We start from the raw sequence: 23,869 nt of genomic DNA on the forward strand, positions 1-23,869 counted from the left end.
TAGGGTCCTGCGGGGTTACGTCTCGAAGCGCGCCAACAATGCCAAGCCCGATCCACTGTTGACACGCTGGAGAGATCTTCCTCACATCCAATCTACCGATCCCTCTCCTAGGAAGCACCGGACCCAAAGCCCTGGGCATTCAGTGCCAATTACGCTCGTTACCCCGTCCTCGCCGACCCCGTCCCTGTGACCTCACTCGACTCCTCGCAGCAAATAGACGAGATCACCGCCAAGCATCATCTAGCGCGCCTGAACTCCACCCTGAGCATCCCCGTCTATACAAATACCTCCTTCCCCCGACCCCGGACGCGGAGCTACCCTCGCTTGGTCTGCGATTTGATCGAAGATCCGGAGGCATTGATAAGAATTGATCCTATCAATAGCAAGGAACTCCAACGGGCACCTACCCTCCCGAATCTGGAGTGACCGACCGTGAAAGTTGTTTAGAAGCTGACCCAACCATACCGGGCCAGCTGAACGGACAACACCCTCGCGATGCATACGGCCGCTTTTGTGCCTTTACGTCTCCGTAACTGGGCGCTCTGGTTGCTCTTTTTTGTGACAACTACTTGGTCGTTCTACATCCCTGGTGAGCTCCGTCAACCCACAAAGAGCGCGGCCCTGCTGGCCCGGCAAGCATTCGCGGCTAACGTTTCTTCAGGCTACTCGGTCACCCGGTACAACGACGGACAGCCGATTCCTCTCCTTGTGAACAAGATCTTCTCCGACCACACCCAACTCCAATATGCCTATTTCGACCTCCCTTTCGTCTGTCCTCCGAGCGGCAAGTCGCACGGCGGATCCCCCTTCGGATCGGGACAAAGCATTTCGCTCAATCTGGGCGAGGTCTTGCGCGGAGATCGTATTATGACATCGGATTTTCAGTTGGAGATGGGCAAAGACGTCGAGTGTGCGGCCCTCTGCTCCCTGGAAGTTGGTCGCGCGGATGTGAAGTGGGCACGCCAGCTCGTCAAAGAGAACTACGTGATTGAGTGGATTGTCGATAACCTGCCGGGTGCAACGAGCTTCGTGACCGTCGACCGCAGTCGCAAGTACTACGCCTCTGGATTCAAGCTCGGCTACCGCGATATTTCCCCTGCCACCGGCCAATCCCGCTACTTCCTCAACAACCACTTCACTATCGTTATCCGATGGCGAGGTGCACCGGAAGGAGGCAAGGTCATCGTAGGCTTCGAGGTGTATCCTAAAAGTATCACTGCAGAAGATCGGGTGGATGGTGGCTGCCCCAAGGATGTGCACAAAGACCATGAGGGTCTCGGCCTGTACATTGCACCAAACATGTCACGACTGCGCGAGAAGTACTCTGGACTGTCATATTTCCCCGAGGACGACGATGACGAAGATGATGGAGCCACCCTGAGGGTTCCGTACACCTATTCGATCTACTTTAGGGAGGAGACCAAAGTGGACTGGGCGAACCGCTGGAACCTTTACTTCACGAACCAAGAGGAAGGATCCATGACCCACTGGCTGGCGATCATCAACTCTTTGACCATTTCGACAGTACTTGGAGTGACTGTTTTTATTATCTGGAGCCGCACCGTCCACGGTGACATCAAGGGCCGTGGAGATGGCGCCATGGAAGACCGCAAGCTCAAGGTGCAGTCTCGACGCAAACGGTCCGGGGACAAGAAGAGTGAAGGATTGCTGGACAATGCCGACGTTGAGAATGAGGCTGACATGTCATCGGATGATGAACCTTTCGAGGATACTAGTGGATGGAAGCTTCTACATGGCGATGTCTTCCGCATCCCCGCATACAGTGGCCTCTTGGCCCCACTAGTCGGCTCAGGTATGCAGTTGCTCTTCATGGCTACTGGTCTGCTTGTGTTGAGCTGTCTGGGGATCTTGAACCCAAGTTTCCGCGGGGGTTTCGTCAGCGTGGGCATGGGCCTGTTTGTTTTTGCAGGTGTCTTCTCCGGTTACTTTTCCGGGCGCCTGTACAAGACATTTGGCGGCTCTGCTTGGCGGAAGAACACCCTGATCACTGCCTTGCTGTTCCCCGGCCTGTCCTTCTTCCTTGTCCTGGTCTTAAACCTGTTCGTCTGGGCTCAAGCCTCCAGCACGGCTATCCCGTTCAGCACCCTCATCGGCTTGCTGGCGCTCTGGTTGCTGATCCAGGTTCCCCTGGTCTACATCGGTAGCTGGTTTGGATATGCGCGGGCCGCTCCATGGGAGCATCCTTTGAAAACCAATGCCATTGCTCGACAGATTCCCCCTCAGCCTTGGTACCTGCGCAGCCCTGCAGGACCTCTGTTGACCGGACTAGTTCCGTTTGCAGTCCTTTTCATCGAGCTCCTGTTCCTCTTCAAGAACCTTTGGCAAGACAAGAGCGGTTACTATTATGTGTTCGGCTTTTTGAGTGTGGTCTCTGCCGTACTTATGGTGACTGTTGTCGAAGTGACTGTCATTGCGACATACAGCCAACTCTGCTCTGAGGTAAGATTCCCTTCCCCGCCCCTCTTACTTATATCTATCATCTGAATAACTAACTTCTTTAGAATTATCATTGGTGGTGGCAGAGCTTTCTGACCGGTGGTAGCAGCGCGTTCTGGGTCTTTGCGTACTGCATCTGGTACTACACGTTCAAGCTACACATCACCGGCTTTGTGTCGGGGCTACTCTTCTTCAGCTACAGTTTCTTGGCATGCGCAGTCTACGGCCTACTGACTGGAACAGTTGGGTTTTTGGCCGCGTATACCTTTGTTCGACGCGTCTACAGGCAAGTATACCCTCTTTCTACCAAACTGAAACCATACTAATGAACCGCAACAGTGCCATCAAAGTCGACTAGGTCAGCTAGACCACTTCCTGTCTTTCTATCAAATTCCTTACGATTTAATCTGTCCGATAAAGCATTGGTGTCGTTCACCACGGCGTATACTATCCCTTGAATGCATGTCTTCACCAGACTCCAGCCTGCCTTATATTTCTGATATCGTCACTGTCCCTTGATCTTGAAGTATGTCAATTAAAAGTGATCTCTGATTGTTACGATAATCAAGTACTACTAGTCAGTCATGTCCATCGCCAGTGCCTCTTAGCAAGCCCCATTATCCAAGATCGAGATGCTGAATTTTTCAGTATTGTGTATTGTTTACGGAAATTCCAGTCGATTAGTACGTCGTTGATAATACTTTCTCGTAAGCTTGAAACCAGGCATACTCCGAGTCACTACAGATATCGACGCTGTCGACTTCCGTGATCACTCTGGTATGGACACTGCCAGTGGTAGAGGTTCGCCCACCGATCGTGATCAAAACCAGCAGGCATCAGGGCTCGCCGGTGATCAGCTGTGCGACTGGCGGCCGCCTCCCGGGTCACGTTCCCAATCCATCGGATTTCACTCACTAGAATTTGCCTAAGTATGATTGATTCTGCCGTATGAAGGGTTGGATGTCCCAAGGCTGGCAGTATTCACTGAGTGATCTCGAGCTGCTGCCTTGGAACCCTGCCTATATAATCTTCGTTCACACGCGATTTTGATATCCTTTTCAACCCTTGCCCTTTCGAGCTTTCGAATTGGTGCCATCTTTGTCCACAAACCTCAGCTTTTTCTTTCACTTCTCAGTCAACTCTCACCCACAACAACCACGTTCTTTCCAACCGCTACAGACCCTCCCCACTCTCTTTGCCCACGCGCTTCCATGGGCAAGAAAAACCGTCGCCGTTGAAACAGCAAGTTTACCGAGTGCAATCCCGACCAGGGCCATCGTGCCCCATCCCACACGGCTTCCTCGAGCCTGGAAGACCGAGGCACGGGGGCGGCGCCCGCCACGCACCAACCCCGACCTCCTCACCTCCACCCGCAAACGACCGATTTCCAGCCCGAACCGGTCGAGGAGACAACCGGGGTGCTGGAAGACTTGGAGGGGATGATCTTGGATCGCGGAGACATGGTGGCCAAATGCCACTACAACCAGGACCAGCTTGGGCCAGAACAATCAAGAAAACTGGCCCGATGCCGGCGGTGCCATGGAACGTAATTGATTAAATTGACACTCGACCCTAACGAGCGGACGAGGGGCATGAATCTGACACTCAAACCTCACAGTCTTGCTCGCATCCAAAACGGCCACAAGTGGACCCGCGACGCAACGCCTGAAGAGATCAAGAAGCGCATCGAGGAACGAGAGCAACATTTCGACTACTGGCAGGCGGACACAGGGTGCCCCGTAGCTGGATATTCTTCCAAGCTGCCAGAGGACTAGGGGAGGGATCCTGAAGCTCCTGCTGTGCGCGGCTCATGGCAAAAGTCCCAGGACGACAGCTCCCCGAAGATCTTGGGGGAGAAACAGGACCCGGATAGACAGAGTTTCTTGCAAACCAATATGGTGATCAAAGAAGAGAATGAAGTCCTCACGACGGCCAGGTAAGTCCGGTCTTGACAATCGGATGCTCGGCCCCAACTAAACACTTCTAGAAAAAGGACCTGCTGCGATGAGCACCACACAAACGAGGGCTGCCAGCGCCCGACAGCCATGACGAATCACCGTATCTTGGCTACCTGACACACAAGGAATACCAGGCGCTCGAAGAGCATTAGGCATTGTCCAAAACACCCGATTCCAATCAGCACTTCCGCAAAGCAGTCGCGTTGGATTGTGAGATGGGATATGCCCAGGCTAGTGAAATGGAAGTCATTCGCATCAGTGCCATGGACTTCTTCAGCGGTAAGACCCTCCTCGACTCTCTCGTGATGCCTAGCGTGCCAGTGAAAATTCTGAATACCAAATACTCCGGGGCTTCGTTTTCTATGCCGCAAATTGCACACAGGGAAGGCCTGACGATTGAAGGTCGCGAAGCTACCCGTGGGAAAAATGTGGGAGTTCGTCGGGCCCAAAACGATCCTCATCATGCACGGCGACGACAATGATCTACGAGCATTGCGATGGATTCACCGTCGAGTGATCGATACTGGCGAGTTAGAAACGCGGTACAGAAACGCACTCAAGAATCGTCAACTGAAAACACTGAGTCGTCTACGTCTCGAACGGACCATTCAAGACGATCCTAGAGGGCATGATAGCGTCGAAGTCGCTCAGGTCATCCGGGACCTGGCGAGATGGTATATGGCAAATTTGCCATTGGCTATGAATCGAAAGGTCGCACGCTGGCCGTCCCACAAGGAGGAGCTCGAGGAGCCCCGAGACCTAGGCGCAGGTTGGGCCGCTGAGATCGTTGCGAAGCGGGATGATGATCGATAAATGGTGCAGGCGCGGCACACCAGCCGGAAGGAAGAGCGCTCGGAGTGATGAGCGTGGAGCGGAAGGGAGGGAGGAGAGAGGGGGATGTATGGGAGTGAATGGGGGTGGCGGATATGGCATAGATTGTCAGATCTTGATCTTAAGCATGATCATGATAAATTTGCCCCGTATGTTTTCTGTTTCTTTTTTTTTTCTTTGTTTTTATTATTTATGTCATTTCATTTCATTTCTTTCTTAATAATTGAGATTAGCTAGGGAGGCAAATGCAACCGGCTCCGTTTCACATGGAATGTAGAATGTCCATTCTCGCGCGGAGCTCGTGATGTCTCTATTTCTTTCCACTGTAATCTCTCTCTTTCCTGTTTTTCCTTCCCTCCCCGAGCGTATAGGGGCAAATCTCCGTCATCCTGCAGGGTCATCCTACATATCTTCAGCTGAGAAGGTTCCGGGAGTCGGTGCCTGAGATGGTATGTGCATGCCCAGCAGTGGTATTGGTGGTATCTGCATCAACAACAACACCTCGTGTCTATGTATGGCCGGGGGAATCGCCGTCGCTGGCCTCGATTGCGCCATGCTGCATGGGGTGAAACAGTCCAGGTGGGTGGGAGGTGTCCAGCTCTGCGTGTAAGTGGGGACCTTTGGACATGGCAAACCAGGAAACTAGAGCCACGAAACGGCGGTGAATCTACGACGAGGGCTGTGTCTGCTGCCACGCGGCCGGCGGAACCGGTTTAGATTCTGAGAATCCGGGGGCGGCTGGACTAGACCGCTCCAAGTGGTTCCCTCCCGCATGGCGTGCTTGGGTAAAGGGATTGCTCATGAGGCGGAGCATGTGTATCAAGTTGGGAGTGTTTCGGGGTGTTTTGGTTGTTGTGGGTGATGTGTGTAGTGAGTGACGATCGGTTGGAGGAAGGGGCTGCCTCCCCTTTTCGACGCGACTGTGCAACTTCCGAGGCCGTGGATGCCTCCGCCATGCGCTTCATGGCTTCGCTCCTGAATCCGGACGTCGACCCTTAGCGTAACCTCAAAGGAGTGATTGGCCGGCGAGATAAGCAAGTGGGGCAGATGCCCCTAAGCCCCCGCTAGCACCGCTTAGTCGACATTATTGCCACATCTGGTTAGGGGCAGCATCCACCGGGCTTCGCACGGGATCCGCTAGGCTCCGTCCGGCACATCCAGGGGCATTCATTGCCCGGCCGATTGGTCAGTCCCCATAGGAGCAGAGCAATGACACGATCGGTGGAGGCCAGAGTTTGCGCTGGTGGTCGGTCTGCTCGGCTGGGATCGCCCGGCGTTACAAGGGTCTGTCAAGGCGCAACGGTGTCTGCCAACGACATCTCGCCCGCCACGCGTCGAAACACAACAAATCTTGCACTGACGACGAGTAGTGCTATCTCCCGTAGGGCATGCAAAAGTTGTGTACCGTCCTTAGAGTGGCGTCGCGGGGGGCTGGTTTGCACGTCGAAATTACCGCCAGCGCTGGTATTACACCCGTAACTGCGTACGCGAGCGTCGCCACTACCTCGCCAGCGCTGGCAGAGTAACCAGCAAATCCGCCCAGGCCCAAGTGCGCACTTTCCCTTTTGGCCGCCACTAAGACAACAATAATGGACCGAGTGCCTCGAGATGGAAATGCAACGCCCCTCCTAGTCCACATGACTCCTTATCACTGCATTTTCGCCGGAGTCCGCCATCCTACATCCTTTGTCGGTTTGATCACTGGGTGCAGTTCATAGAATGGTACCTATATCGTATCCCTCCGTACCGTACCATACACTCATACTCGTAACGTATTCCTTCTCCTGTCGATCGGAAGACTCCACCGATCACACCATCGCACCCACGAATTGTCCCATCTTGCGCCTTCCTACGTCACCGGGGATTCCCCTGATCTTCGGTGCAGTAGTCCATTCTTAATGTATGAGAGGCGGTATCTTATGCATACCTGGTATCGCGGTGACCGTATGGCAGGATCGAAGATCTGCCGTGGAAGCATGTCGAAGTATATACGCTTACTGTAACTAGCCCAGCCGCGTCTAAGGGTGACGCTAACCCCGCCAAGAGCGAGGGACCATTTTCCCCCGTCATTCCGTTTTGCCGTTACATGTACCCCGTGGGCCAGACAATTGATGCTCTTCTCTTTCGTCCGCTGGCTCGGGCCTCTCTATCAATCTGAAAATTTTTCATTCCATTCATTTGCTGGCCGCCGGCCAATTCCCCACATGTACCACTTTTTCGCTTCATATATCTACCCCCTCGTCGCCCGCATTCAGTGACTTTTTCATTCATCATAATTCTATTGAGATCTTGCCTTCTCTCTGCCTTCCTCCCCGACCTCTCTCTCTCCCTCCACTCATCCATATCTCTTTCTTCCTCCCTTTCTCTCGATTAGGCCTGCTTCTCTTTCATCATGACGACCAAGAGGCCCAACATCCTCTACATCATGGCCGACCAAATGGCCGCGCCGCTGCTGTCCCTCCATGACAAGAACTCTCCCATCAAGACTCCCAACATCGACAAACTGGCGGGTGAGGGTGTGGTGTTCGACTCCGCTTACTGCAACTCGCCGCTCTGTGCCCCCTCGCGCTTCGTCATGGTCAGTGGCCAGCTTCCCTCCAAGATTGGCGCCTACGACAATGCCGCGGACCTGCCCGCCGACACACCCACCTATGCCCACTATCTACGGCGTGAGGGCTACCATACGGCCCTGGCGGGCAAGATGCACTTCTGCGGTCCTGACCAGCTGCACGGTTACGAGCAGCGTCTGACAAGTGATATTTACCCTGGTGACTACGGCTGGTCCGTGAACTGGGATGAGCCCGAGGTCCGTCTGGACTACTATCACAACATGTCTTCGGTCATGGATGCCGGCCCTGTTGTCCGCACCAACCAGCTTGATTTTGACGAGGAGGTCATCTACAAGTCGGAGCAGTACCTGTACGACCACGTCCGGAAGCGCACTGACCAGCCGTTCTGCCTGACGGTCTCCATGACCCACCCCCACGACCCGTATGCCATGACCAAGGAGTACTGGGACATGTATGAGGATGTCGATATTCCGCTCCCCAAGAACGGTGCCATCCCTCACGACCAGCAGGACCCGCACTCCCAGCGTATTCTGAAGTGCATCGATCTGTTCGGCAAGGAAATGCCCGAGGACCGCATCAAGGCGGCCCGCCGTGCGTACTACGCGGCCTGCACTTACGTCGACACCAACATCGGCAAGCTGCTCAAGGTGCTCAAGAACACTGGACTAGACGAGGACACCATCATTGTGTTCACCGGTGACCACGGTGACATGCTTGGCGAGCGCGGCCTGTGGTACAAGATGGCCTGGTTTGAGAACTCGTCCCGCGTCCCCATGCTGTTCCACGCCCCCCAAGAAATTTACCCCCAAGCGTGTTTCGGAGAATGTGTCTACCATGGATCTGCTTCCTACCTTTGCTGGTCTTGTCGGCGCCCCCGTCGTGCCCGAGCTGCCCCTTGATGGTGTCTCCTTGGTTCCTTATCTGACCGGCGAGGAGGGCCTCCGCACTGATACTGTGTATGGCGAGTACATGGGTGAGGGCACTCAAGCGCCGGTAGTCATGATCCGTTCTGGTCGCTGGAAGTTCGTCTACTCGGCCATTGACCCGCCTATGCTGTTCGATCTGGCTACCGACCCCGACGAGCTCACCAACCTTGTGGCTGGCCTCCCCGTTCCTTCGAACCGTGGAGCCCCTGCCCCTGTGAAGTCCTCCATCCCGCTGTCGATGACCACCAATCTTCCCACCCCTTGTGACTCCCCCCGCGCATCGCCTGTCCCGCAGCGTGCCACCGAGGCCTCGTACCCCTTCCCCTCGCCCACTCCCCCGCGCACCCCGAGTCCGTCCAAGTCCTCGCTGCCCAACACCACGGACCCGGTCAAGCTGCTGGCCTACTTTGTGGAAGAGGTCAACAACCGCTGGGACCTGGAGTCCATCCGCCAAGATGTCCTGCGCTCACAGCGCCGCCGTCGCCTTGTCTACTCCGCTCTGCTCCAGGGAACTCCCACTTTCTGGGACCACGAGCCCCGCGTCGACCCCAGCACTCAGTACGTCCGCAACCAGGGCAAGGGCATTCTCGATGACGTCGAGCTCATCTCGCGCTGGCCTCGCGTGCTCCAGCAAGCCGCCAATGCAAACGGCATCTCTACCGCATGAACATTTTCCCATCGTTCGGTGAAAACCACTTTCTTTTCTTGCATTGATATTAATCTTTGACATCGATTTTGCGACGACATGACCTTCTGCGATTCAGCATTGCTTTACACGAATGTTTTGATTTCGGCAACTTCATGGCATCTTGTATCGGGTTGTTCTTCGTTCTTTTCATCAGCGAGGCGCTATACCCGGGAACTTAAATAGTTTGTATTCCTTTCCCACTTTTTGCATCCCGTTCAGTGTTGGACGCTACGGGTTCTTTATTTGTACATATTTGTTTTTCACCCGGGTGTTGCCCGATGGATTGCCATGGGTCCAAGGTAGAACAGACTGAGATTGGTATTTATCAACATTGACATTATACATACTTGACTTTGAATCCTGACGCGTGCCATGAGGTATTAAATATCCCTTGCTTCGATGCAGACGTATACTGATATGTACCACATTGTATCTGCAGGAAGTATATTTGACTTTGCTAGTCCTAACCATAAATCAAAGCGACGTCATGTCCAACGCCACGTTGGGTTGGCCCCGCTTACGTGTCTATAGCGGCTCTAACATGCGCTTTTTCTGCTGTGCTTTGCCGCTTTCAGTATTGCCCTTTGCATTACACCCCCTCCATATCAAAAATAGGTGTTGGAATGATCGCCGGCTACACAGACCTAGGCAAAGAAACATATGAAGGCCTCGGGGATGTCAGTACGTCAGTATGAGTAGACCAGTCACTTTCAGGCACCTGAAACAACTGAAATTTTTCAGACAACTCTGGTGTGTAGTCGATAAACACTACTTTTAAACTGGGTAGTAGTCGCGATATCCATGGATCTTCGCTCGGTTCATCGATAGCGCTGTGGGCTACCCGAAGAAAAATAGCGATACATTCGGTAAAAATTCTGATCGGATAAAATTGAACTGTACTTTATTTTTTGATCCTACCAGTTGATTTGATTGCATCTGGCGAAACTATTTTTGTTGGCGGATAGCTTGCAGGTGCACGTTGAAATGGCTTTTATCGTCGAATCAGTTAGCTGTATTTTCCTTTTTTTCCATTTGTGACCCTATTTACTTCTCCAGCTAAACGACCATGAAAAACAACAATACTAACGATATTCCAAGAAAGATAAACTTCAGAGACGTTCCATCGGCTGAATACCCGTTAGGGTTGCGGATGCATGACATCATCGCAGCTATCAATCGGTCGACCCCACCCGCAACATTTGAACGCTGCTTCCCCGGACTACTTCTCCTCCACCCCCGCTTCCTCCACTCTCAACTCCATCTATTCCCATATCCCTCTGCATTACAATCCCAATTCATCCCAACATACCAGAATTAAAAAATGCCTACCCTCACCGTCGCAGTCGCCCAAGCTCGCACCCGCTCCACCCTTGCGACAACTCTAGCCGCCCTAGAGCGAACAACCATCACCGCCGCCAAGCGCGGTGTGCACCTCGTCCTTTTCCCCGAGGCGTATCTAGGCGGGTATCCACGGACATGTTCCTTCGGTGCAGCGGTTGGATCCCGACACCCGCGCGGCCGAGATCAGTTCTTGGAGTATTTCAAGGCGGCCGTGGATCTGGGCGATACGCCTGCTGGAGCGGGCGATGATTGGGTGAATCGGAATCTGGAGGTTGCAAGTGGCAAGTCGCATCGTGGTGACGGGACGAGAGAGGTTCTTGAGCGGATTGCGGCTGAGACGGGGGTGTTTATCGTGACAGGTCTTGTTGAGCGGGCTGGTGGGAGTCTTTATTGTGCTGTTGTATATGTGGATCCTGTTAGGGGTGTGTTGGGGAAGAGGAGGAAGGTTATGCCGGTAGGTCCTTTTGTCTCTTCTGAATTTTGCAATTTCAGACGAAACTAATATGTTCTTCCAGACTGGAGCCGAGCGCATGATCTGGGCGCAGGGCTCCCCCTCGACCCTCCGCGCCGTCACCACAACCCTCAACGGCATCCCCTTGACCCTGGGATCGGCAATCTGCTGGGAAAACTATATGCCTCTCCTCCGACAAAGTCTCTACTCGCAAAATGTCAATATCTATCTCGCGCCAACGGCAGATGCCCGCGATACGTGGCTCCCGCTCATGCGCACTGTTGGTGCCGAGGGACGCTGCTTTGTTCTCTCTGCGAACCAGTGTGTTCGTTCATCTGAGCTGCCGGAGTGGATTACTGGTGCTGGTGAATCTGCGTCAGGAGGAGCGCAGATACAGACTCCACCGCAGGCCCCGAAACTAGGCCGGAAGCTCTCTATTACGGCGGAGGGCCCTCATGAGATTGTTTGGCCACAGGGTCAGGGCCATCCTGATGGGCAAACTACTGCTGCCTCTTCAAGATTTGAGGGACAAGTACTGTCCAAGACAGAGGATGAGTTTGTTTGTCGAGGTGGAAGCTCTATCATCTCACCCCTTGGAGAGGTGCTCGCGGGTCCATTGTGGGAAGTCAGCACGGATGATGCGGCCGATAGTGAAGATGCTGCTGTCAGTCTTTCTGCCGGACCGGGAATTGCAGCCGGTCTTGAGAAAGAGGCTGTTGCGGTTGGGGATGGGCTGGCTATTGCCCACATCGACACGGACGATTGTGAGCGCGGCCGGTTGGACTTGGATGTTGCAGGGAGCTATTCTCGAAATGACGCATTCAAGCTGAGTGTGGAAGGGTTGGATTTGGCCCCGCCACCTCTCTAGACCCGATTGGATTATTAAGTCTGTTTGTTTTCGTTGTTTTCATCATCACAGTCATTACTGAACTGAAATCATATTTACGGGCTGTCGTAATATCATGGTATTGAAGATGTGGTCACAAAAAGAGAGACAAAAAAATAAAGAATCCGTCCCCTCCATATAGCCTCCAACTTAAAAAACGAAAGATCAATACGGATGGGATATCAATGCTTAATCGTGGTAGGTCGTCAACGCCATGCTAGCTATGAGACCTACGTTCCTATATACACGCCTGCTTTTGTTTCTTCACTCTATCAACCACACGGGAGCCTTCACCAGCACCATTGCTGGCCCTTTACCGCGCACCTCGACGGTGAGGAAAGACGAAAATCGAATGCGGGTCGGTGCAGCGACCTCGGGATGATCGGCTTTTTCGTCGTGCGGATTGGCGGCTGCTGGGCGGCCAGATTCGGGACCTGGGGCCTTGCGCGTGATAAAATTGCCGAATACAGATTTCTTCTTTGACTCGCGCGGGGCTGGGGAGGTGCCATCACCGGCTCCAGTAGAGTTTGAGGCGGGGGACGAGTCTCCCTCGGCGGCGGCAGCGTCTTCAGGCTCCTGATCGGCTGGGGGTGGAGGCTGGTGCGTCAATGGCGGCAATTGACCTTCCACCTTCATGAATCCTTCGTTGAAAGAAACATTGACCGGGAGATATTCCACGTAGACATCACGAGCCTCGAGCGGGATCTTTTCAACGATGTTGATAGTGTTCTCGATGATCATGCGCACACCCGCTTCGAGGCCGGGCAGCGCGGGGTCATGTAGCTGAGTACTCAAGAACGAGGCAAGTTCCGCAATTAGATGCTCAATCAGTTCCGCGCGGTGTTCCTGCGCATCAGGAGTCGACAGGGCATCGCCGAGGCCGTCAAAGGTCGTCCGGCGCCAGTTGGAAAGTCGCGCAATGGAGTTTTCGCGGTCCTCGTCCGTGGATGGTCGCATCTGCTGCCGGCGCAGGTTCATCTCGATATTCTTCAATTGCACGCTTAGAGCCGGGTCCAATCCCGGGTGGAAGTGTTTGTTGAAGACCTCCTCGCCTAGCCATTTACTGACTACAGCCCGTCCTACCGCGGTCATTTCCTTGGTACCGGTCTGGATCGCATCATCCGTTACCAGGCCATGCAGCCATGATGGAATGCTGCGCCAATCCTTGCGCACAGAAAATGCCAAATCTTTGATCGCCCCATCCAGGCGCTGGAACCGGTTGGCATACTCATTATCATCGAGTACAGTTCGGGACACGGCCATGCGCTGATGCGCAACTGTATTCTGGAGATGCTGGACCTGGGCTTCTTTGTCGAAGTAATAGCGCTTCACCTTGGAGTATTTGGTCTCTGTGTTCTAGTCAGTAACTCACGAGATAAAAAAGTGGGGACTCGGCAAAAACACGGGGATGGACTAAAACATACGCAGCTCCTCATGTTTTTGAAGCAAAGCTCGAACATCGATATCGGATAGGTCCTCGCGTTGGCGACTGCTGGTGGGCGTCTGTCGCCCGGGCTGGTCAGGCATGTTTTGCGTGGTGGTGCTGGCCCGTCGGCTGGTATCCCCCGACGGCTGATCGCTGGAGGACTGAGGCGCCTGCGCGGAAGCCTGCTGCATGGCGTCAGGATGAGTTCGCGAACTAATTGGGGAGGGTGGCTCGTAGGATTGCCGGGAGGGGGGCCGTGCATTCAATACCAGATCCTGCTGGGAAGTTTGGGGCTGGCCCCGGTGACCCTCAGCGTAGTAGAGGGAGTCGCGGGCGAGTTCAGTGGGAGAAGGCTGGCTGTATTGTTGTTCCAGCAGTTTTGGATCGGTATTGGAGCGCACCAGTGGCCTCGGATAGGGCAGCGAGTCGGTCGAGGTGGGGAGTTGGTGCGGAGGGTACTGCGCCTGAGGCAATCGCTCGAGGGTGTCGCGCGATGAATGCCGAAAGTGCTGTTGGTGTTGATGTTGGTATGCGAGCGACGTCGACCGCGGTTCGTAGCCTGACGGATGTGCGGTGGCCGGGGACGGGTCGTTGTAGTTGTTGCGAGCAATGAATTCGTCCGAAGTGTTGAGGCTGGGCACTTGCGGCGACGCGGGATGGGCGATGGGATGGGAGATGGTCTTGCCCTTGACAGAGACGCTGGCGCTGCGATCAAGGAGGCCAGAGGAAGGTCGTCCACCGAAGCCGCTTTTTTGCAGGCGACGAGGCTGGGGCTCAGGGGCGACCACACTGACGGTCGGTCGGTCGCCGCGTTGCTGCAGGTGGGGCTGACGTTGGCTCTGCGAGCGGTGCAACGAGGATTGCACTTCGGGCTGCGACAGCGCCGGACCCGATGGTTCGTGATAGGCGAAACGGGGGTCTACGACACGGTGCTCCGCCTCGTAGTCCGGGTTGCCGGCGGGGGCCGTGGGGTTGAGTTGGTGATGGGTGTTGGTGCTGGCGGGGGTTTGTTGGATGGGAGCGTGGCTGGGGCGGCCGTCGAAGACAGGGACCAGGTTCTCGACAGAGCGGCCGGGGAAGCGCGAAGAGGAATTCGAGGGCGACTTGGACTTCCTGCTGAAGAGGGGCATGCTCGCGTTGTCGAAGGACACGAAGCCACTGCGACGCGAGAGGGGAGAAGGCTGAGGTGGAGGAGATCGGCACGCCGGCCCCGATCGGGCGTGGCGGCTGTTCTATATTTAACTCTGACGCGAGGAGTATAAGAGTAAATAAACAGGAGAAGAGTGTTGGAAGAAAGGTCAACGAAAGAAGAACTGAACTCAAGATACGCGCTACATTGTGGTAAGTAAACAGAGATGTGATCCATTGCTCAATGTATACTCGGGCGCTGGATGAGACCCATGGATACGTTGACCGAACAAAAGGCCAAGTTGGGGGCGGCGGGGCATTGGCCCACTCCAGCAATGCAAATGCAGTTGCGATGAACTACTCGGCCATGTCCTAGGAGATTACTAAATTTGGTACAGACCATAGTATCATTATCATAGTCCTATAGTACCTGAGGGTATACTAGTTAGTGCTAGTAGGCACGATGCAAGCATACGAGTGCGAACAATTCTCGGCCATCGGAGTCGCCGGTGGCAACTCGGGCCCTGCACGAACAGCTCAACACGCCGATCTAACGCCAAGCGAACTTGCTGCAAGAGCATGGGAAAAAAGAAAACAAAAGAAAAAAAATAGATATGCTTACCATACTACACCAGGGCAGTAGTAGCTTAGGGTAAGGTGCTGTAGCCTAGAGTATAAATAACCTTACATGCAGTCGACGCGGGCAAACTGACCACAATTGCGGGTCTGCAGGTGGAGACCGCAAAGTCCACCCACTGTCTACTTTGGGAACGCATCTCAACCGGGACAAAAAAACGTACCTCGGGCCAGTCATTGGCATCATGTCGTCAGAAACGAGCATTCCATTCCATTCATTCATTTAGTTCAATCGCATCGTAGACGGGCATCTGCTATGTGGCAGCTAGTACATACAAATGGCCGGATGGCCTTTCCGGCCGCGCGGAACCCGTCAAGCCGGTCGGGACCCATCCAGTGGTCGCTGTGCATCTGGACAATAAGTTTGCAATAAGAAAGTAAAGAAAATTTAACCGAGATATCCCGACGCCTGGTTCATTTAGCACACACCGTGGGTCTTGCCGGTCTGACCCTGCAGCGAGTGCTTCTCGCCGTGGTACTTCTGGTGGGTATGCTTGTGACGGGGGTGAGCGCGCTGGCTGCGCATGTGACTAGCAGAAGGTCAGTAATGGTCAAAGGTATAAGAAAATAGAGCGCAAGCACTTACGCGTTGTACTTGGAAATCATAGCCTGGTCCATATCGTCCAGAGTCTGCAGAGCCAGCTTCACGTCAGTCAGGAGACTGTCGCAGCGGTTCATGCTAAAGTCCTCGCGCACAACTATGCGCATCAGCTGCAGCTTCTCGCTGTGAGGAGCCATGGTGTAAGCCGGAACAATCCAGCCACGCTCGCGCAGCTGGTGGGCCAGGGTATATTCGTCGTAGATACGGTCTGGGTTCGGGGGCAGACGGAAGGCCACCAGAGGCAGACCCTTGCCCTTGCTCTGGCTCATGATAATCATGCCCATCTGTTGAAACTGGTCGGCCATGTAGTCGGCGATACGAGTCAGGTTGACCATGATCGAGCGGTAGCCGTGCTTGCCCAGTCGGATCAGCTGGTAGTACTGGCCAATGATCTGCGAGGCACCCTTGGAGAAGTTCAGAGTGAAACTTGCCTGGTCGGCACCCAGGTAGTTGATGTTGAAAACCAATTCCTGGGGGAGATACTCAGGCGAACGCCAGATGACCCAGCCAACACCGGGGTAGACCAGACCGTACTTGTGGCCGGAGACGTTGATGGAGACGACCTTCTCAAGGCGGAAATCCCAGGCCAGGTCGGGCTGGGTGAAGGGAGCAACGAAGCCACCGCTAGCGGCATCGACGTGGATGGGGCAGTCCAGGCCCCGCTCAATCAAGAGGTCGTTGATCGCCTTGACATCCTCGTACTCACCAGTGTAGGTGGTTCCGATGATGGCGCAGATACCGATGGTGTTCTCGTCCACCAGGTCGACCGCCTGCTTGGGGTCGATCACATAGCGAGATTCGGTGCAGTAAACGTACTTCTCCTCCACATCAAAGTAACGGGCGGCCTTCTCCCAGCAGACTTGGACGGCACTGTTCATGACGATGTTCGGGCGGGAAAAGTCCTTGCCCTCGGCCTTGCGCTTGTTCTGCCAGCGCTTCTTCATGGCCAGTGTACCCAGCATAATGGCCTCGGAGGAGCCAACGGTGGAGGTTCCCATGGCGTTCTCGCCGCTGGGGTCGGTGGGGCAGTTGAACAGGCGAGCGATCATGTTGACGCAGCGGTTCTGGATCTCGGCACTATGAGGGTATTCCTCGTAGTCGATGAAGTTCTTGCTGAAGGAGTCGAGCATGATGTCCTCGATCTCATCCTCCATGTAGGTAGTCACGAAACTGGCCAGGTTCAGCTTGGGGTTGCCGTCCAGGCTCAATTCGTCTTTGATCATGCGGGCCGCGATCTGACGGGGCATCTCCCGCTCGGGCATTTCATGCTGGGGGAGGTGGTCGGCGGCGAAGTGGCTGCCGTAGACGTTGGTGTAGAAGTCGTTCTCATCAGGGGCAATGTCAATAGAGTCGACCTTGCGGGAGGAAGGGTCGAAGACCTCGTCGTCCTTCTTGACAGAAGCGAGATGAACCATGATTGCGCTTACGGTTGGGAATGGGATTGGAAGAGAATGAATCGGAGAATGCGGAAGCCTCTGAAGAAAAGCAGACGAGCAGAAGAGGGGGGGAAGCACGTGTTGCACAGCTGCGAAAGTGCGGGGCGCGACGGCCGGCAATGACGCAGTCCTCCAGGCGGTTTCACTTCGCGCCGGATGTCAGCAGTCAGACCATACCAGTACAGTTGTGCTGTCGAGTTCTGCTAGTCTCGATCCTGCATCACCGGTTCCGTGAGTTTTGATGGGATACGACAGCTTCATCCCCTGCCTCGTCGCACCGGCGACTCGTGTTTACTCGGCCAGCAAAGCTAAGTGCTTGGAAAAAGCTTGGCTGATGATCGGGCCCGAGCTATCCGGTTTCTTGCTGCGACAGGTGCAACTGGGCCACGTCGGCAATCCCGGTGGAGCCCTCGGATTCGATGCGTTGGCTAGTTCTCGCTTGTAATTCAGTTGCTATCGCCCACAGGAGACTCCCGTGGACTGTCTTAACTTTCCCAGTGGCCCGCTGGGAGCAGGGTCCTCGGTGGCTGAATCGGCTTTCGATCTGCGTCACAGCACAGCGAAAGGAGCTCCACTTTCCTCCATGCCACGATTCACCATGGCCTGATCCACCGTGCCGTCGGTCCCGATTCTTGCATCCGATGAGGTTCCGATTCTCTACGGGGCACGGTGGAGGGGAGAAGTCTCTTCTCAATTATGATCAAGTGGAGTCTGTAATGTCACTGAGACTTATGGACGCCGGCACGGACGCCGGCACAGCGAGATGTTCAGTCCGATCGGGTCTCATTCTAGGCCCGATTCGCCAGATCGGTTTAAATGAGTATCCACGTATCCTGAGAGACGCACAGAGCGACCTGCTAGTCCTGCACCTCGAATTTGAATCAGTACGTATTGATCGAAACAAAATGAGATCATGCTATAGCAATGATGGCAAGCTCACCATCTTCCATGGCCTGATCATCGCACCCTGCATTTACAGCAGCTGTCCGTCACGGAGAAATCTCCACAGCCACCGCCGCGCTGCCCCCTTGCATGGAACAGACAGGCCCTAGGCTGCGCCAGCCGTCTATGCAAACTTTATACTATGTACAACCTGCTGGTAAGTACCTGGTTTGATATAATTCAGGATAGGGCCCGCGGGGAAGTGGGATCTATATGAGCACGGACCATACAGCGTGGCACTAGGGGAACGGTCGGAGAGCTTCCCCGTATACTTCTGGCAATGAACACTAATAGTCTCGTAGAGGCGGGAAATACTAGTATGTATCGAGAATAAGATAGCTTGACCTATCGATCAGCCGTTACTCGATTGTACAGAAGGCCGCGTCCTAATTGTACTGGCCCATATGGTTGTTCATCTGATTCTTGTAAATATCCATCTCAAGGAACTTCTACTGAGGCAATTCGCAGCTAGAACATCTCGTTCAGGCTTTGGGCAACATACTCCAGCTCGGTCCTATCCTTACAAGCCCCAAACACAAACCGATCGAATCGCAAGACCACGTATCGCTTTCCCTCAACACTGTCCCACATAAGCTTCTCATTGTATCCGCGTGGCTCTGGTCTGGAATCGCAGAGAGGCGTCTGAGCAAATTCCTCGTCTGTGGCCGTGCGGAAGACCTTGCCCTCAAATACACATAGCCGATCCTTAGGTACCGACTCACAAGAGATGCGAGGTATGAAGATAGTAGCTTCATCTATAGAAAGCAGACGACTTTCCACAGTGAGCTCACTCAGATCTTTCATCGCGGAATTCAGCCCATCGGCATCGTTGAGGAGAACGACGAGTTGAAAAATCCCATTTTTACCAGAGAATATCACATCATCAGTAAACTGCACCGTCGCATTTTGGCTCATCCCGATGCAATACGTCTGCGGAAAATTGAGACCACCACCAAAGTCCGGCAGAAATGGCATGCCAGATTCATGAATGTACTTCGTTGGACCGTCGCCTCGAGGGCCCCGCTCCATCGACTGTTTCACCGATGGGACAAGTTGGAGAAACCAAAGACCCCAGGTACGGATGAAGTTATGAGACCAAGTCTTGCCGTTGACCATGTCCCCATTTCGGACAGTGGCTGCAAGGGACTTTTCCAGTTGCTGTTTGCGTTCCAAGTACCATCCTCTCAAGAGTCTCTCATGATCTATTATGGGTCCTGATTGACATGCGACGGCCAGGCGCCAGGCCAGTGAGACTGCATCTCGAAATCCAGATGTAATCCCCTGCCCTCCAACTGTAGATGATTTTAGTTTTAAATCATTGTAGGTCTATACAGATAGAACTCACATGGCGGGAAAACATGAGCTGCATCACCGCAAAGAATTACTCGGCCCAGTGCCCATCTATTGCAGCTTCGAGCTGAAAAGCGGAATGGTCGAGAGCGCAGTACTTCGATACAGTCCTCGGGGTACTCGACCTTCTCCTTTAGACTAGTAGAAATCAGTATTCAAGCTCTTCTTTTTCTTTTTTTGGCTCACAGCTCTTACCCATATCGACTCCCTGGATGCGTCAAGTAAGGAAATACTACCTCACGAACTCTATCTCGCGTCGCCATTTCCATTCCATCCTCATCAGACGAGATCACAAATTCGAATCGCCAAAGACGATCCTCTGGGCGACCAAATCTGCCGCACACGGCTGGTCGGTCTGGATTGCACAGGAATCGAAAATCGGCGGGAAAGAAGAGGTCATACACCTCCTCAGAAGTGTATCCAAGATCCCAAAGAGGGAATGATGGGTGTGTTTCTCTCGTTGGCAGGTGAAGTTTCCAGTTCAATGCGACCCAGGTTTCTTCATACTTGGTTCTGTCCGAATTCTTGTTAACCTCCGTAAATTTCATATAAACTGGCGTCATACTTTTCTGCCCAGTCAAGACGAATTCCTTTCTGCTCCAAGTACATCTTGCGAGTGAAGCCGGTTTTTCCATCCGCGGCTGCGAGAAACTTGGCACGCAGTCTCTTCTCGGTGCCCGATGCGTCTGTATATGTCGCGTAGACCCAGTCCTTGTCTTCAGAGATAGATGTCAGAGTGCAGCTGCTTCGTAGTTCACAGCTTTCGTTGCCTTCGACGGCAGATCGAAGGTACTTCTCAAGTATAGGCTGCTTGTGGGCAAGTACGCCGACGTGACCCGTATTTCCTTCGCTCTAGTGAATGTTTAGCACAGTATTGAGAACTGATAATCATGAGTATCTGCTCACCGATGCAGTATCAAAGTAGAGAAAGGGCTTGGCATGTAGACTGTGCTTTTTCCCACTAATAAATCGAATCTTCGGCATCGCTAAACAATTTTGTGAGCCAGTTATGATAACTTAGTGCTGGAATACTGCCTCACATGATCCAACCTCCGTGAAAATGTGTCGATATAACCCAAGGCCCTGCATGAGTCGAATACCGTCCTCATCAAGGGCGATACCTCGAGGGTCGGTGGTGATCGCAGCTTCCTTCTCAAGAATGATATTGCGAACACCCAGCTGACCCAGAAATCCTGACAACATGGCTCCTGTGGGTCCACACCCGCAGATGAGAACATCAGTTGTTTCCCACTGGGCTGTCATTTTTCAGAGACAACTCTACCTGAATCCGTCTGGTTGGGGAGCAATATCAGACTGAAGTATTCTGGATATCAATTTTCTGTTCGTCTCGGGCTAGTCCTCCATGTTTTTGTTGGCAAGAGTGGAAATGTGGGAACAATCAGTGGCCCACTTCCACGCTGAGGAGGCGCGGTAGGACCCTCCTGATAGATCCGCAGTCCCGGATATTGTCTCCCTGAGTAACGAGTCTACTCTATTCTCTGTTCTATGCTTTCAAAGTCTCAGCACTCGCATCTACCAACCACTTGGGCAAACTATTCTGCACCTTGCCCGAGCATGTCGCATCCACACACTGTGCCAACCCTCCGAACCGAACTTGGCGGCCAGTCAGTCCCTTTCCATAGTGCGCATATTTGGCCGAATTTGTCAGAATTGTTCGCGAATGCGGCGGAATCACCGGCTCCTGAATCATACACCAGCATGTATCAGTCACAATCAGGGCTCCAAAGTCCTCCAGCTGTGTGATGAAGCCATCCTTAGCAGCGCGGGAGTATATTTCGCGGCTGCATGTGACGACAAATGTCGTCTCTTCAGCTTTCTTGCGACCCGAGCACAGTTTCACTAGTCTTGCCATCTCGTCGTAGGAGAAATGGGGATTGCCGAGCGATACCAGGTCAATTTGAGCTTGGCTGCTCTCTTCGTAGCTGTTGAATCGAAGCCATTGCTTGGCTAGATCTGATCGCGTGACTGTGACCTTTGACGTGCGCTTGAGATGTGCCTCTAATTCCCCCGGGGTTCGAGCCTCTATCGTAATCCCAGATACGTGAAACATAGGCGCGCTAGACGTTGTCGCAAATGCAGCTCCAAAAGCCTTTAGATCCTCGATGGTGACATGTCGCCGCTCCAGACCTGTGATAATCGGAATGCAGTCCGCAGCGATGTCCCCGGTAAGGTATCCAAGTAACGGGAAGAGGGTATCATCAGTTTCTTCCGGGCATTCAAAGTGAATTTCCACTTGGGCCTTTCGATTTTCGCTGATCAGGCTGCCAGCCTTAAAAGACCTTCCCGTCAACGCAACACAAACATCAAGATAGTCGGGACATTTGATGGTTCTCGCCCCCAACACGCTATTGGCGAAGACCACCGCATTTGACTCGGCCCACATAATGTTCTCACCCAGTTGTGGGGCACTTTCGAGGAGGTATGGGGCGCAGGTGAATGTTGGACGCGCTCCCATCTCCACATATGCCTGTGCGAGCTCCTCGGAGGGTTCTCCGAGTGCCGGGTCGACCCCCTGCGAGCGCCAGAGTCTTTGGTCAATAGAAATTGAGTTCAGAGATGTTGGGATGCGAAATTTGCCTCCTAGGTCTTTCAGTCGTTGAGCGAACTCCAAAGTGGCGGGCCCAGTGTATATGCAGCAGTCAACATGAGCGTTTGAGATGTCGATCATCTCAATCTCAGATCCCTAGAGATGCGTCAGACTTGTCTTTAGCGTTGTGAAGAATCCGAAAGCTCTAGGTTACTCACCGTGGACGCCTCTTGAAAAAGTGCGGTGCGAAGAATCACCCGCATCGCAAGCTGTGCCGCTTTCCCGTGCAATCCATCCAGCAGTTCTCGGTCAAATGAGGACATCCGGATAGACGAATAATCAGGCTGGGGAAGAGATAAGGGAGAAATGTTCGGTTCTGCATGGGAAATCGTCCTTCGATAAATCTCCCCATTGGAAATTTGAACGTGCTCCGTATTTTGAATGGTGGTCAACGAATACATCGGCACTTGTAGAACAGGAATGCTCTTTCCAAATATCTCCTGGGCGACAAGGACACCAATAGTTAAGATCATCTCTTGTCGTCCGAAGATAAGAGCACATGGCGCACAGTCGTTCAGCAGCAATTGCAGAATCACACCACTCCCTGTGCATGATCCACGGCCACTTGGGATGGCCAGGACCTTTCCAGCCACCGATTGCCCGACGAGGGGATGATGGCTATCGATCACGATTCCCGTCTCGGGGTCCACGCCGCCCCAGAAACTGAGAGCCACGCTGCTGGCCAGTACATCTCCTTCTGCATTTCCCGCAATGAGCTCTCGCGCTCTTATCGACTGGAATGAGTTAGCAAAATCCCCTTCTGTGGGGGTCGAATATTAAGTCACCGTCATTGTTTCAAGACAGCAAAGTCCCTGTTGTCAGTTGCAAGGTCATGGATTTTGTGATAAAAGAAGTGTATTGATTTGAAACTCCCAAAAATAAAACGCATGGTCGATCAAAGGTGAGGTCTCCAAGGTGGCGAAGAGGGAAGGATGTCGGCTGGGCCCTCCGACGGCGGCTGGCGGTCCCGCAGAATGCCCTTCCTTACCCCACCTTCACATCAACCCTAAGGATACTATGGAGACTCTCATAAGACAACATCAAGGTGGGATTTACTCGAGAAACGACGCCGGCAGCTCCGGTCCCCACACAGCCAGCGACTCACTGCCCGCCTGCACATATCCAATCGGCGACTCCTCATTCACCAGATCGCCATCGGCATAGTGCTCCACCATGTTGCCCGTCGTGTCCCACCAGTAATCAAAAATCTGCGAGCCGAGTACATGTCTTCCCACGCCCCAGGCGGATTTGTACCCCTTCTGTGCCAGCCACTGGTGGCCTAGGTGCTGAGTGTCGAAGTCGTGTACCTCGAAGGAACAATGGTGGACATGTGCGGCCTTGGGCTGCGCACTCAAGAAAATCGAATGGTGATCTACGAGTGTGTCGCCGCGGTCAAGGTGGGCGAACATTGTCACGATCATCTTCTGGCCATCTTTTTCGACATAGAGCAAGTCCGTTGGATTAATGTTGAAGGTGGAGGTGTAGAATTTGAGCTGTGACTCGAATTTCTGTGTGCAATATCCGAAATGACCCAACTAGAAAGATGAGCAAAGAGAAGCTATGAAGCATTGCAGGACAATAGAACCTACTTTGTAGACGGCTGCTGGGCCTGGTTCAAACCGATTGAATTCGCG

General features: G+C 53.6%; 10 protein-coding genes across 10 annotated transcripts; 5 read left to right on the plus strand and 5 right to left on the minus strand.

Annotated features, from left to right (window-relative positions):
• Positions 1 to 495: 495 nt before the first annotated feature.
• N7532_012037 (transmembrane 9 family protein) lies at positions 496 to 2,783 on the plus strand (the record flags this gene model as incomplete). The annotated part of the gene is made up of 2 exons (XM_056624528.1): positions 496 to 2,460; positions 2,523 to 2,783. The coding sequence occupies 2 exons, from the start codon at positions 496 to 498 to the stop codon at positions 2,781 to 2,783; spliced, it is 2,226 nt and encodes a 741-aa protein (XP_056469516.1).
• A 1,266-nt stretch (positions 2,784 to 4,049) lies between these two features.
• On the plus strand, positions 4,050 to 4,232 carry N7532_012038 (uncharacterized protein; the record flags this gene model as incomplete). Its single annotated transcript, XM_056624529.1, has 1 exon — positions 4,050 to 4,232. One exon carries the CDS (start codon positions 4,050 to 4,052, stop codon positions 4,230 to 4,232), a length of 183 nt encoding a protein of 60 aa, XP_056469517.1.
• A 645-nt stretch (positions 4,233 to 4,877) lies between these two features.
• On the plus strand, positions 4,878 to 5,228 carry N7532_012039 (uncharacterized protein; the record flags this gene model as incomplete). The annotated part of the gene is made up of 1 exon (XM_056624530.1): positions 4,878 to 5,228. One exon carries the CDS (start codon positions 4,878 to 4,880, stop codon positions 5,226 to 5,228), a length of 351 nt encoding a protein of 116 aa, XP_056469518.1.
• Positions 5,229 to 7,638: 2,410 nt separating this feature from the next.
• Positions 7,639 to 9,409, plus strand: N7532_012040 (putative choline sulfatase; the record flags this gene model as incomplete). Its single annotated transcript, XM_056624531.1, has 2 exons — positions 7,639 to 8,583; positions 8,612 to 9,409. The coding sequence occupies 2 exons, from the start codon at positions 7,639 to 7,641 to the stop codon at positions 9,407 to 9,409; spliced, it is 1,743 nt and encodes a 580-aa protein (XP_056469519.1).
• A 1,342-nt stretch (positions 9,410 to 10,751) lies between these two features.
• N7532_012041 (nitrilase) lies at positions 10,752 to 12,090 on the plus strand (the record flags this gene model as incomplete). Its single annotated transcript, XM_056624532.1, has 2 exons — positions 10,752 to 11,225; positions 11,287 to 12,090. 2 exons carry the CDS (start codon positions 10,752 to 10,754, stop codon positions 12,088 to 12,090), a joined length of 1,278 nt encoding a protein of 425 aa, XP_056469520.1.
• Positions 12,091 to 12,372: 282 nt separating this feature from the next.
• Positions 12,373 to 14,664, minus strand: N7532_012042 (uncharacterized protein; the record flags this gene model as incomplete). Its single annotated transcript, XM_056624533.1, has 2 exons — positions 12,373 to 13,457; positions 13,533 to 14,664. The coding sequence occupies 2 exons, from the start codon at positions 14,662 to 14,664 to the stop codon at positions 12,373 to 12,375; spliced, it is 2,217 nt and encodes a 738-aa protein (XP_056469521.1).
• Positions 14,665 to 15,716: 1,052 nt separating this feature from the next.
• On the minus strand, positions 15,717 to 17,314 carry N7532_012043 (glutamate decarboxylase; the record flags this gene model as incomplete). The annotated part of the gene is made up of 2 exons (XM_056624534.1): positions 15,717 to 15,828; positions 15,885 to 17,314. The coding sequence occupies 2 exons, from the start codon at positions 17,312 to 17,314 to the stop codon at positions 15,717 to 15,719; spliced, it is 1,542 nt and encodes a 513-aa protein (XP_056469522.1).
• Positions 17,315 to 18,745: 1,431 nt separating this feature from the next.
• Positions 18,746 to 20,890, minus strand: N7532_012044 (monooxygenase; the record flags this gene model as incomplete). Its single annotated transcript, XM_056624535.1, has 6 exons — positions 18,746 to 19,569; positions 19,623 to 19,765; positions 19,823 to 20,140; positions 20,193 to 20,479; positions 20,534 to 20,613; positions 20,668 to 20,890. The coding sequence occupies 6 exons, from the start codon at positions 20,888 to 20,890 to the stop codon at positions 18,746 to 18,748; spliced, it is 1,875 nt and encodes a 624-aa protein (XP_056469523.1).
• A 241-nt stretch (positions 20,891 to 21,131) lies between these two features.
• On the minus strand, positions 21,132 to 23,026 carry N7532_012045 (Aconitase/3-isopropylmalate dehydratase large subunit alpha/beta/alpha subdomain 1/3; the record flags this gene model as incomplete). The annotated part of the gene is made up of 3 exons (XM_056624536.1): positions 21,132 to 22,331; positions 22,394 to 22,969; positions 23,021 to 23,026. The coding sequence occupies 3 exons, from the start codon at positions 23,024 to 23,026 to the stop codon at positions 21,132 to 21,134; spliced, it is 1,782 nt and encodes a 593-aa protein (XP_056469524.1).
• Positions 23,027 to 23,287: 261 nt separating this feature from the next.
• On the minus strand, positions 23,288 to 23,644 carry N7532_012046 (Glyoxalase/Bleomycin resistance protein/Dihydroxybiphenyl dioxygenase; the record flags this gene model as incomplete). The annotated part of the gene is made up of 1 exon (XM_056624537.1): positions 23,288 to 23,644. The coding sequence occupies one exon, from the start codon at positions 23,642 to 23,644 to the stop codon at positions 23,288 to 23,290; it is 357 nt and encodes a 118-aa protein (XP_056469525.1).
• Positions 23,645 to 23,869: the final 225 nt, after the last annotated feature.

The sequence above is a fragment of the Penicillium argentinense genome (assembly GCF_028826775.1).
Source record: "Penicillium argentinense strain IBT 30761 chromosome Unknown utg000011l_segment0_segment0, whole genome shotgun sequence".
Taxonomy (NCBI): domain Eukaryota; kingdom Fungi; phylum Ascomycota; class Eurotiomycetes; order Eurotiales; family Aspergillaceae; genus Penicillium; species Penicillium argentinense.